The sequence below is a fragment of the Muscardinus avellanarius genome (assembly GCF_963383645.1).
Source record: "Muscardinus avellanarius genome assembly, chromosome: X".
Taxonomy (NCBI): Eukaryota; Metazoa; Chordata; class Mammalia; order Rodentia; family Gliridae; genus Muscardinus; species Muscardinus avellanarius.
This window is the reverse complement of record NC_137792.1, coordinates 41,406,836-41,419,669: the sequence shown is the minus strand read 5'-3', so window position 1 is coordinate 41,419,669 and position 12,834 is coordinate 41,406,836. Positions and strand designations below refer to the sequence as shown.

At 53.9% G+C, this 12,834-nt stretch overlaps 2 protein-coding genes across 2 annotated transcripts; one reads left to right on the top strand and one right to left on the bottom strand.

Annotated features, from left to right (window-relative positions):
• Window positions 1–379: 379 nt before the first annotated feature.
• PCSK1N (proprotein convertase subtilisin/kexin type 1 inhibitor) lies at window positions 380–4,553 on the top strand (the record flags this gene model as incomplete). The annotated part of the gene is made up of 3 exons (XM_080718653.1): window positions 380–493; window positions 3,464–3,936; window positions 4,358–4,553. The coding sequence occupies 3 exons, from the start codon at window positions 380–382 to the stop codon at window positions 4,551–4,553; spliced, it is 783 nt and encodes a 260-aa protein (XP_080574779.1).
• An 898-nt stretch (window positions 4,554–5,451) lies between these two features.
• Window positions 5,452–6,135, bottom strand: ERAS (ES cell expressed Ras; the record flags this gene model as incomplete). Its single annotated transcript, XM_080718577.1, has 1 exon — window positions 5,452–6,135. One exon carries the CDS (start codon window positions 6,133–6,135, stop codon window positions 5,452–5,454), a length of 684 nt encoding a protein of 227 aa, XP_080574703.1.
• Between the last annotated feature and the right edge of the window lie 6,699 nt (window positions 6,136–12,834).

Here is a 12,834-nt window from a genome sequence, read left to right as displayed (position 1 = left end):
TCCTCCATTAGGAGGCAGAGATGGGGACCATATCCATATTTCATTCCACTGAGTAAATTTTTCCTGCCTGCCCGCTAAGTCAACAGCACAGTCTGGGTCTGTTGCCCTAGCAACTGCCCTCCTACTGCCATGGCAACCGCCAGCACAGGATCCAGTTCTCCACCTTGCCCCTTGGGCATCTCCATGGCGTTTTACGGGATGGAGAAGCTGCCAGATTCCCGAGGCTGCGCCTGCGTGGAGTGGCAGGACGGGGTGGGCAGGTAGGGGCTTGGCTCCTGGGCGTGCGCAGCCGCAGAACACCGCAACTGTGCCCGAAAGCCCGGGTGCTGCGCACTTGCCAGCCAGTTCGCCCGTCCGGAGCCCGGCACGTTGGAGCAGTATGGCGGGGTCGCCGCTGCTCCGCGGGCCGCGGGCCGGGGGCGTCGGCCTTTTGGTGGTGCTGCTGTTTGGCCTCCTTCTGTTGCCCCCCGCACTGTGCGCGCGGCCGGTAAAGGTGAGACCCCTGCCTCGAGCTGGGTGGGGGTGGGGAGAAGGATGCTGCGGGCGAGCGGGCTAGGGCTGCTGCAGCGTCCCCATTGGAGCCAGCTCCGGTGTTAGCGGAGAGATCTGCCAGGGTGGTCAACCTCAAGGCTCCGGCCGCTAGTCCGCTCCAAGGCCAGGCCCGCCCTCCCAAGACCAAGCCTGCCGAGGTCTCGGACTCTGCCAGCAGCCGCGCCCTGCGCCCCCTCCGCACTCGGAGCCCCGCCCGCAGGCTGCGGCACTGACCGGCCGGAGGGCGAGTCAGGCAGGGCGGGCGCATCCCCGAGGTGTGAGCGCTGTGATGACAGCGATGGGGGTGTCGTTGTTTGTGTGTGTCCTTTGATTTGCCCGCTTCTGCGCACCCTACAGAGGTGTCATTGTGTGTCTGACTGTGTAGTGTGTGGTACTGGGGCAACTTCTGCGTGTGATTTGCGTGTGTGGGTACGATTGCGTCTGAATGAATCCATGTGTGTATTTGTGAGTCCTTATGTGTGATGGCGTGGCCTATGGGCGTGTCTTTTATGTGCTCGTGTGTGTGTGTGTGTGTGTGTGTGTGTGTGCTTGTGTGTGCGCGCGTGTTTGCAATGTAGGACTGCTTTTAGCATCTCCCTGTGCACAGCCCATGCTGATTCTGTTGGGCCGAGGGCATGGCAATTTGCGCGCGTGTTCGTGAGGCTGTTTCTCGTTCCTTTGTGGAGCTGTGTCATCGTGGGGAGAGTAGCCATGATGTCTCAGTGCTGCATTGTGTCTTTAAGAGTGGTGGGTGGCCTTGCACCTGGGTGGCCTGGAGAGTGTAACTGCATGAGCAGCTGAAGATGTGAGCATGTGCCTTTCCTTGCTTATGGACGCGGCAGTGTCTGGTTGCGTATATGACATTTCAAGGGCTGGTGGGGGGGCGCTGTGATTGCTGGCGACTGATTCCTTCAGGGGGTGGAGGGATGGCGAGTGCCCACCAAGAGTGCTTGGACCAGCTTCTCCTCTAGCTCTTCAGGGCTGTCTCCATAAGGATAAAGAATTAAAAAAGACGATTACATATTTATACATAACAATGCATTTAATAGATGTACAGTCGTGGTAATTACAAAACAACTCACTTACATACCCACTACTCAGTTTAAGAAATACAACATGACCAATAAGAGAAACTCCCGTTTGCTTCTCTCCTAGTATCTTTCTTCTCTCCTAATCATTATCCTGTATTTTTGGTCTGTTGATTTCTTACTTTTATTTGAAGTCTATCACGTATGTGTGTATCTCTAAACAATCTATTTTTTCCTGCCTTTTTTGTGGTACTTTGGGTTGAACCCAGGGGCACTCTATCACTGAACTACACTCCCAGCCTTTTTTATTTTTTATTTTGAGACAGGGTCTCACAGTTTCCCAGCTGGCCTTGAACTCGTGACCCTTTTCATTTCAGCTTCTTTTGTACCTGCTTTGGGGGAGGGGGTACTAGGATGGAACCCAAGGGTATTCTACCTCTGCCCTATACCCCCATTTTTATTTACTTATTTATTGTGAAACTGGGGATTGAAACAGGGGCATTCTACCTTTGAACTACACCCCCAGCCCTATTGAATTCTTTTATTTTGAAACAGTCTCAACTAATTGCAGAGGGCCTTGTTAAATTGGTGAGGCTGGTCTCAAACCTGAGATCCTCCAGTCTCAGCCTCCCAAGTGCCACCACACCCAGCTTTTTATTTTTTATTGAAACTGGGTCTTACTAAGTTGCAGAGGCTGGCCTTGAACCTTTGATCCTGTCACAGTCTCCTCAGTATTGGGATTACAACCATGTGTAGCATGCCTGGTTCCTTTTTCCTGCTTTTGAACATCATAAAAAATGAATTCAAACTGAGCATCTGCTTCCTGATGTTCACTAGAAAATAATTTGCCTTTTATTCTTTATTCTTTTCCTTTTTTTTTTTTTTTTTTTTTTTGTCTTGGGGCTGGAACTCAAGGCCTGCTGTATGCAAGCATTTTACTGCTGAGCTACCTCCTCAGCCGGAACTTGCCTTTTTTGGGTTCTATTTTGGTGCTGAAATTTATTCATGTTGAGGAGTGTGGCTATAATTAATTTAATTTTATTGCTGCATAATATTATGTCCTATGAGTATATCATGGCTTATATACTCATTTTCAATAAATCAGTTGACAATTGGGCTATTTCCAAGCCTTTTTAGTTTATTTCAAGAGGTTTCACTACTTTGTGGGCTGGTCTCAAATCTGCCATCTTTCTGCCTCAGCCTCCAGAGTAGCCGAAATTACAGGGATGTGCACTGAGCCTGGCTCTCAGAGCTCCCAGTTTTATGCCATTAAAAAGTGCTCATTCTTTCGTGAACTCTATCTTTTTTTTTTTTTTTTTTTTTTTTGTGGTACTGGGGATGGAACCCAGGGGCTTTCTACTCCCAGGCTACACTCCCAGACCGATTTTCTATTTTATTTGGAAACAGGGTCTCACTAAGTTGCTGGGAGCCTGAGTAGCTGAAGCTGGCTTGGAACCGGTGTGATCCTCCTGTCTCAGCCTCCCAAGGGCTGGGGTTACAAGTGTGTGCCACCACGCCCAGCTCGCTTTCAGCAATTTAGTGAGATCCTGTTGCTTTTGAACTTTTATATGTACAGAAGCTACTCTGGTGTGTCAGCAATCCAGGCGTGGGTCATAGCATGTGCTTGTGACATCGTTAAACTGCTCTTCAGAATTATCTTGCCAATTTCATTCCCACCAACAATGCATGATAGTTTCCATTCCAAACCCGGAAAAGTTCAGAGTCACTAAGACATTTCTGGGAATGGATCTAAGGGTCTTTGGTGGTCTTAAGCGTGTTTGAGATTTGGGGGGAGGTCTCGGTGGCTTTGGTGGATATTTTAGATGCACGGAGCCTCCCCCAACCCCATTCCAGGTGGTGGTCCCTGTCCTGACACACTGATGGTATTGCTTCTCTTTCCGCAGGAGCCCCGCAGCCTGAGCGCGGCGCCGCAGCCCGTGGCTGAGGCGGGTGCTTCCCGCCGCTTCCGCCGGGCGGTGCCTAGGGGAGAGGCGGCAGGTGCGGTGCAGGAGCTGGCGCGGGCGTTGGCGCACCTGCTGGAAGCTGAGCGGCAGGAGCGGGCTCGAGCCGAGGCGCAGGAGGCCGAGGACCAGCAGGCTCGCGCTCTAGCGCAGATGCTGCGGGTCTGGGGCTCCCCCCGCGCCTCCGACCCGACCCTCGGCCTGGATGATGACCCCGACGCGCCGGCAGCGCAGCTGGCCCGCGCCCTGCTCCGCGCCCGCCTCGACCCTGCAGCCCTGGCGGCCCAGCTCGTGCCCGCGCCTGCCCCCGCCGCGGCGCTGCGCCCCCGGCCTCCGGTGTACGACGACGGCCCCACCGGGTCAGATGTTGAGGATGCTGGCGAGGAGACTCCCGACGTGGACCCGGAGCTGCTTAGGTGCTGGGCAAGGGGCAGGGAGGGAACACCTAAGCCCTGGGGAGGACCACAAGTCCTGGGCCCTAAGAGGGCAAAAATGGATCTAGGGTGTGGAAGCAAAGACGCCTGGCTGAAGGGTCAGTGATGGAGGGGCGCTCCACCGATCTCGGGGAGTAGGCTCCGGATGGCTGGTTTCCTCAAAAGAGGGAGTCAGGGAAGGCAGCTTCGAAACGAAAGAACTATTTTATTTCCTACAAATCCATTCAACTTGATGTAATACAGCCAATACTAGAAACTCCCATGTTACCAAAAAGCCCCTCACCAAATTTCTGAGATAGGAGGCAGGGATGTCGGTCCCCTAAAGCAGTGGGCAGGAGACGCTTGGATCGGGGAGGGACAGGGGCACCCCACCCCCGTCAATGCATTCGCCTGGCCCTTACAGGTACTTGCTGGGGAGGATCCTCACCGGAAGCGCGGAGCCTGAGGCTGCAGCCATCCCACGACGCCTCCGCCGCGCAGTCGACCAGGATCTGGGCTCTGAGGTGCCCCCTGAGGGTGTGCTGAATGCACTGCTGCGCGTGAAACGCCTGGAGAATCCTCCGCCCCAGGGGCCCTCCCGCCGCCTCCTGCCGCCCTGATTCATCTCCCGCATCCGTTGCATCCCATAGAACTCTGCCTGCCAGCACGTCCAGAGCAGTTACTCCCCCAACCCCCAAATCCCCACCCCCTGACCCTACAATAAACACGATCTGAAGCAGCTGTTTGTCTGTGTGAGTGGCAGTTGGTAGGGGCTATTGGACTGGATGGAGATGGGTGCTCTGGGCAGAAGGGTTCTGCACAGTAAAAACACTCCTTGTTCTGGCAATTCCACCCAGGAGGACCCAGTGCTGCCCTTCTAGGTTTCACTGAGCTGGGGTGGGGGGGGTGTATCGCCGCAGACTTAGAGGTGGCTTTCAGGCACTGCAGCACCACCCCTTCTGACTTCAAATTTCTTTTTTGTGTGTGGTCCTGAGGATGGAACCCAGGAGCATTCTACCTCCGAGCTACACCCCCAGCCCTATTTTTTATTCTTTATTTCGAAGCAGGGTCTCATGGAGTTGCAAAGGGCCTCACTAAGTAGCTGAGGCTGGCCACAAACTGGGATCCTCCTGTCTCAGCCTCCCAAATGCTGGGATTACAAGCCTGAGCCACCACGCCCGGCTTTCAAATTTCTTGAATGAAAAAATTCTCATAGTTCAAATAACATTCTAACTAGTCACACTCCCACCCACAAAACACTTGGTACGGAGGCAGCTTCGAAACGAAAGAACTATTTTATTTCCTACAAATCCATTCAACTTGATGTAATACAGCCAAAACTAGAAACTCCCATGTTACCAAAAAGCCCCTCACCAAATGAAATTAAGAAAGGTGTCCATCTATCCCCATTATACCCACGGTGTCCATACTAGTAACTGGTGGGGGAGTCTCATGTTGAAGGAACCATCACCCTGTCACCCTGATCTTGGGGAGGAGCCATTTTCTCCACCAAGATCTTCAGGCCACAGAGCAGCCACAGCTACACATGGCCTTCTGGTGCCGGGCTCTCTCCCCTCGGCCTGCCACGGCCTGCCGGAACTTCTGGATCTCATGGATGAGCAGGGAAAAGGCTTCCTCCACACCTTGGCGCGTCTTGGCAGAGGTCTCCACGAAGGGGGCCCCCCAGCTTTGGGCGAGGGCTGCAGCAGCAGCATGGGCATCTCTGGTGCTGGTCACAAGGTCACACTTGTTCCCCACCAGGACAAGGGGCCGGGTGTGGCGAGGGCCCCAGGTGGCCCGCATCTGCTGCAGCTGATCCAAAGACTCAGGGTCGTCAAGGGCAAAGACACCCAGCACACCATCACCAACTGCCAAGCACTGGTCACGCAGGGCCTTGTGAATGTCCTGCCCGGCTGTGTCCAGCACGTTCAGAATGTAGCCGCTGTGGTCCAGGACCACCTCCTTCCAGTAGGAATCTTGGATGGTGGGGTCGTGGTCCTCCACGAAGCACCCATGGGTCATCTGGATGGTCAGTGCACTCTTGCCCACGCCGCTGGCGCCCACCACCACCGCCTTGTACTCAGGCAGCTGCTTGTTGCTGCCCTTTTGCTGTGCCCAAGTTTCTCGGCTCTCCTCCCGGGGCTTGGGGCTCCAAGTGCCCAGACCCAGGTCAAAGACGCTAGGCTTTGTTGGCAGCTCCATGCCCCAAACAGGCAGCTCAGCTCAGGGAAGAGAGGTAAACGCAGGCACTGCGGGTGAGAACAGATGTTTTAGGGGAGAGCATCTGGGGACAAGGGACAGCTGAGTGTCATTGAATCAACGTTCATTGAGTGCCTATTGTATGCTGATCACCTTCTCCTCTTAGAATATTTCTGTTGCTCTCCCCTACTTCTGTTTCCCAGATGAGCTCTCCGGAAGGCAGAAGGCGGGATTTTTCTTTCTCTTTTTTTTTTTTTGTGGTACCTGGGATCAATCTCAGGGCCTCCCTGCCACTTAGCTACTACTCCTTCAGTCCTAAAGCAGGGGTTTTCAAGCAGCTTTAATGAGACATAATCTATAGCCCACAAAGCCCCTCCCAGGTAAAATATACGACACAAAGGATTTTAGCATATTCAGAGATGTGTAAAATTTAGAACATTTTTATCACCCAGATAAAATCTCCATACCCATTAGTGGTCCCTGGTGCTTCCTTGGGGGAACCACCGGATTTTGTTTGCTATGGTTGCCAATGAACCCTGGCCTTGAGGCAGCAGCAGGCAGTTGTCTGTCAAGAGCTAATGTTCTAAAAGGAAGTTATTATCTAAAAAGATAACCAAATAAATAAGGAAATTGTGTAGTCTGTTAACCATTTTCATTAGAGTTTAGTCTTATTAATTACCAACATATATTTGTTGAGAATCTACTGTGTATCAGGGACACAGAGGTACACACGCAAAAAAAAACAGACAACTTCTGGCCCCATGAACATTACCTCGTACATTCTACATTACATTCTACGTTGTTGTCTGTATCCATACTGTTTTCTGGGAACGGACAACAAAGAAAATCGAGTAATATATACTTCAGTAGTAGGTGTTGGTATGCAGAAGGTGCTCAGCCACTGTTAAGCATTTTTATTAGTCAATCTCCATTGATTGATTCAAGAATCTCCCAGTATGGCAGGCATTGTAATATAACACCAAACAAAACAGACTCTGCCCTGCCTGGGGAGCATTAGATGCTGGCAGGGAGAGATAATAAACATGATAAACAAGGAAACTATCTTGCATATTAGAAGAGGCTAGGCACACAGCAGGTGCTCAATTCGTGTTAGCTATTAATAGCAAATCACCATTAACGCATTGAAAGCACCTCCACCTCTGGTTTGGGAAGTGCCCTCCACCAGTGCATCATAAATGGCTTTTACATTCTCCCTGGAAACCTAGGGGCAGAGTTCCCAGGTGTCCGTGGGAAGTTCTGTTGAGTTTGGGATCTGGAGGTTGGGGTGGGGGAGGGCAAGGGCCCAGGTGGACGGATCCCTAAAAATGGTTCACTGGAAGTACTTGCCCAGAATGAGGGAGCAGAATGCAGGAAACATGCGGGACAAGGGACAACGGAGTGTTGGGGAGCCCCAAAGTTTGGGGACAGAAAGAGGGAGAAGACCTAGTTGTTAGGATACGCTGAGGGAGAGGGACGAGGGCAGTAGAAAGTATGGAGGAGCCACCGTAATAGAGCAGGCCAGAGAGTGTGGTAACAGCAGTGCAGAAGGAAAGAAGTGACCAGGCTCTGGTCCCTTCACTATATAATATATAATTATTAATTATTTTGTGGTACTGGGGATTGAACCAAGGAGTGTTCTACCTCTGAGCTACACCTCCAGCCCCATTTTTAAATTTTCAAGTGGGAGTCTCATAAAGTTGCTGAGGGCCTAGCTAAGTTGCTGAGGCTGGTCTGGTATATTTTTAAGGTAGAGCTGCTGGTTTTCTGTAGAGATTAAAAGGCAGGGGAAGCTCTGCAATCCCAGCCACTGAGGAAGGTGAGGCGGGTTGGCAAGTTCGAGGCCAGCAAGAACAACTTAATGAGTGTCTCTATATAAAAAATAAAAAGTGCTGGGAGTGTAGCTCAGTAGTAGAGCATCCCTGGGTTCAATCCCCAGTACCACAAGTGCACACGTGGGAACACACACACACACACACACACACACACACACACACAAGCAGGGTACTCCCAAGTTTGGGGACTGAGAAGCTGGGAAGGGGGAGGGGTGCCATGATGAGGGGTGGGAGAAGTTGTGAGAAGGGCTCCTTCCTCTGGATGATGGCGCGGGCGACTCTGGCCGTAAGTGCAGCAGACACTCTCCCGGGAGCTTGGTGGAAGCTGGGGCGAACCCTAAATTGTCCACATTCACCTCAGTTTGGCGCCACCCCGGGGAGGCCGAGGTTGCTGCCACCAAGCCCGTTGTATGGACGCGGGACAGCGAGTTCACAGAAGCAAGGCGACGAGGAATAGCACCAGGTCGCCCAGGCCCGAAAGAGCCGCCACAGAACGGGGTCGGCCCCTCTGCTCCAGACCACCGAGCCCGCCGCGGCGGGTGCGGTGACGAGTCCCCAAGGGTCCCTCAGGCCCGGGGGCCGCCCGCTCCGGGCTGCCGGGCCGAGGGAGACGCGTTGCCGGGTCAGGGAAGAGTGGCAGAGGAACCGGGTGGCCCCGATGGAAGACCCTGAATTCCCGCTTCCAGGGCCAGCCTGGACGCGGCGCGGGTCCCGCACTTTCCCGGTCGGCCCGGGGCAGTGAGGGGCAACCCTAACGCTGTCCCCGCGGCGGCCCCGCTTTAGCCTCATCCGCAGCCGTGGCGCCCGGGCGCTCCTCCGGGTCCCATCCCCAAAGCAGCCCGGCTCCCGGCGGGGCGCGCGGGGCCGGCGCCTAGCAGAGAGAGAGGGGAGCGCACCGGGAAGGGTCTCCTCAAACCTGGCGGGAAGGGAGCACCTCCGTCGTGCGGTGGAGCGGGGCTCCGGCAACGCGCTCACCTGTGTCCGCGGAGAGGCGTGCGCTGGGACGCGGCGGCAGGTGTGACAGGACCGACCGGGGGGCCCGGCTCCTGACCCCCGGGCCGAGGGGCGGGGTCAGCGGGCATGCGCAGCGCCCTCCCTCCCCTCCCGCCCTCCCTGCAGCCCCCGCCGCGGGCGCGCCGGCCACCACCAGGGTCCGGCCCGGGAACCCGACTGGAGCGCGCGAAGGCGGGTCTGGGGGCCGCGGTGTGGGCCGCCGGGCTCCGCGCGCATCCCTCTCGCCCGAGGCGGTCGGGACCGGGCGGCTTCTGCCTGGGAGTGTTGGGTCTTGATCCGGAGGGCAGGACTTTGGAAACGTTTTCGGGTGCTTCTTTGAGGCCTGTGGTAGCTTCAGCTGTGCTTTTTGCTAACTCTGGAGAGGGCTGGGTCTGACCCCTGAGGGAAAGAGTTGTGGGAAGGGACTATTCGGCTAGGGCAGAAAGACACCTACCTCCCCCCTTTGTGGTACTATGGACTGAATCTAGGGACATTCTACCTCCCAGCTACACCCTCAGCCCCTTTTTATTTATTTAAAAGCAGGGTCTTGGCTAGGTTGCTGAGGGTCTTGCTAAGGTGCTGAGACTGGGCTCAAACCTGCCATCCTCCTGTCTCAGCAGCCCTTCCCCCTCGAGCCCTGGGATGCAAGCGGGAGCCACTATGCCCAACTAAGACCCCGATTTGAGGTGGGTATGCAAGTTTCAGGTTTCTCAGACTCCCTTGCAGCTATGGCATTCGTTGGACACAGTTCTGATCAAGAAGATAGAAGTATGAAAGAGCCATCGATAGTACTATTCCTAGGAGGGGTCCTGGTCCAAACCCTCTTGCCCTTTCCCAGCCCTGACCTCTGGTGGTCCTCTTGAGATCAGAAAGTGACAATAGGGCTGGGGGTATAACTTGGAGGTAGAATGGCCCTGGTTTCAATCCCCAGTACCAAAAAAAAAAAAAAAAAAAAAAAAAAAAGCCCTGGAAACCTCAGCCAAAGCAATTCTGATTATTAGGGAGAAGTAAAACTCCCAAATCTCCATTTTCTTTTCTCTAAGCATTGGTACATACTCTTTTGACCAACATGCTACCCCCTAAACACATCTGAGTTAAACCTGAACACATCCCAACCCTATCAATTACGCCAATGAACCAAATGGGGAAACAGGCCTGGTGAGGATACTTTCTGAGTTCCCTTGTCTTTTCAACCTAGGGTGTAGCTGGGTCTGGCCATGAGGTCTCTATATCTAAGGCAGGCGCTCATTTCTCATGGATTATACTATTTAATGCCCACTTGAGCAATCTGCCTGCTCCATTTTACTTTGATTTTGGGGGGCAATGGATGGGCAGGGGTTTGACCTTGATGCAGACCCACTTCTTCATTCCCTCTATACTTTTCAGCCCTGCTGGCTGGGCGTGTGGGGTTCTCAACATACTCAAAGTTAAAAGGCTTTATCCAGGTTTTTGTAACAACTTGTACTTTATTAAATATGCAATCCCACCATAACTGCCAGTTGTCCCCCTTCCAATGTTTTCAATGTGATTTCAGCTCTCTCAGGGCCACTAAGCTGCCCTTCTTTCCATCTAGGGTAGAGTAGTAGCTATTCAAGCAGGCAGTGGACAGGGGCAGATCCAGAGTTGGTCACTGTAGTCCTCTTAAAAGTATTTGTATTTAAATAGGCACCCCTGGGCAACTTGCAAAGGATATTCAGAACGGGGCAGGGTATGGGTTGCAGTGAACTAAGGCTGGGCTGTCTTGGGCCTCAGGTGGTAGAGAAAGAGCATGTTCTGAGGTTCAGTGTGAGTGGGACATGTCCTCCCCAAATTTTTCCTGGTGGATGATGTTCTTCACATCTAAGAGATCCTGAGGAGGAAACAAGAACAGGATGAATGAGAAGAGTGACTGGTTCTCTCCAGCTTCCAACCCAGCTCCCAACCACTCTGACCCTTAATTGATCTCACAGCCCCCACACCATAATTATGGGGTGGCCTGTGAATGAATGTGTGACTCAAAGGGTATACCCAGGGCCCACCTGGTGGTGGACATAGGCCCGACAGGGATAACACCAGGCAGACAGGTCAACGTAGCTGAGGACCAGCGGATGTCCAGAAGCTTCGTGGTGTTGGAGCATATGGGCACCGATATACCGGCTGCAGTACACCTGAGGTTGGGGGTGAGCGTCAGTGGGGGCACAGCACCAAACTGCAGTGTGCTTCCACCCCAGCCCCTCCTCTGTACCATACCTGATAGCAGGACAGACACACCCAGTTCTCCTGCAATGTTCCACAGTCCTTACAAGGTTGGGTCACATCCAGACCTGCTGCAGGAATGGGACATACTGCCACCAAATGAGGACACCAGGATTGTGGTGTCACAGCATAAAATATGGCCTAGGGTAGGTGAGAGGAACTGAGTAAGCCAGGGGGCCCTTCTACCCATTATGTATTTCTACATTGTGAGCTTCTGATTGCAGGCACAAATGGGCAAGCAAAAGCAGCCATAAGCCCAGTCTCTCCCCAAGCTCACCTGGTCATCGTCATCAAAGTCTTCAAGTCCCTGCGTCAATTCTAAGTTGCTCACATCCTGACCTCCAGCTGCCTCTAAGTTGTTCACATCCTGACCTCCAGCTGCCTCTCCTAGCAGGTGTTCCTCTCCTGGTATCTGAATTTCTGGGGCCTCCTAGACACATGGAAGGAATAGATATATCTGCAAAGCCCAATGCTTACCCTTCCTCCTGCTCTCTGGATGTGGTGGACCTTACCTGAGCTTCACTGCCTACTTCCAAGGTCTCAAGACTCCCGGCCAGCTCACAGGGGAATGCTTGGGCTACGGCTCTGTGTGTGTGTGATGCTCCCAGAGTCTGGTTGTCTGCAACCGAGGCTGAAGGAGTCTGGATCAGCTCAGCTCCCTCCACAGTCTCCTTTAAAGTAGTATGGTCCAGTATGCCTTCCCCTGTGGCTGCCTCTGAGGTGGCCTGATCCACCGTGGCTCTTCCAACAGTCTCCTCTGAGGTGGCCTCGTCCACCGTGGCTCTTCCAACAGTCTCCTCTGAGGTGGCCTCGTCCACCGTGGCTCTTCCAACAGTCTCCTCTGACGTAGCCTCGTCCACCTTGGCTTTTCCTACAGTCTCCTCTGAGGTGGCCTCGTCCACCGTGGCTCTTCCAACAGTCTCCTCTGACGTAGCCTCGTCCACCGTGGCTCTTCCAACAGTCTCCTCTGAGGTGGCCTCGTCCACCGTGGCTCTTCCAACAGAAGTTTCCTCTGAGGTGGCCTCGTCCACCGTGGCTCTTCCAACAGTCTCCTCTGACGTGGCCTCGTCCACCGTGGCTCTTCCAACAGTCTCCTCTGACGTGGCCTCGTCCACCGTGGCTCTTCCAACAGTCTCCTCTGACGTAGCCTCGTCCACCTTGGCTTTTCCTACAGTCTCCTCTGAGGTGGCCTCGTCCACCGTGGCTCTTCCAACAGTCTCCTCTGACGTAGCCTCGTCCACCGTGGCTCTTCCAACAGTCTCCTCTGAGGTGGCCTCGTCCACCGTGGCTCTTCCAACAGTCTCCTCTGACGTGGTCTCGTCCACCGTGGCTCTTCCAACAGTCTCCTCTGAGGTGGCCTCGTCCACCGTGGCTCTTCCAACAGTCTCCTCTGACGTAGCCTCGTCCACCTTGGCTTTTCCTACAGTCTCCTCTGAGGTGGCCTCACCCACCGTGGCTCTTTCAATAGTCTCCTTTGAGGTGGCCTGGTCCACTGTGGCTTCCTCAGCAGCTGTCTCTGAGGATTGGTCCTGAGTAAGCGCCACCTTAGTGGCCTCTGATTTAATATGGCCTGGAGAGGACACTTCTTCAGATAATGCTGAGGTATCCTTCCCTGTGCTTGCTTCCGGAACCTTCCTTTCTG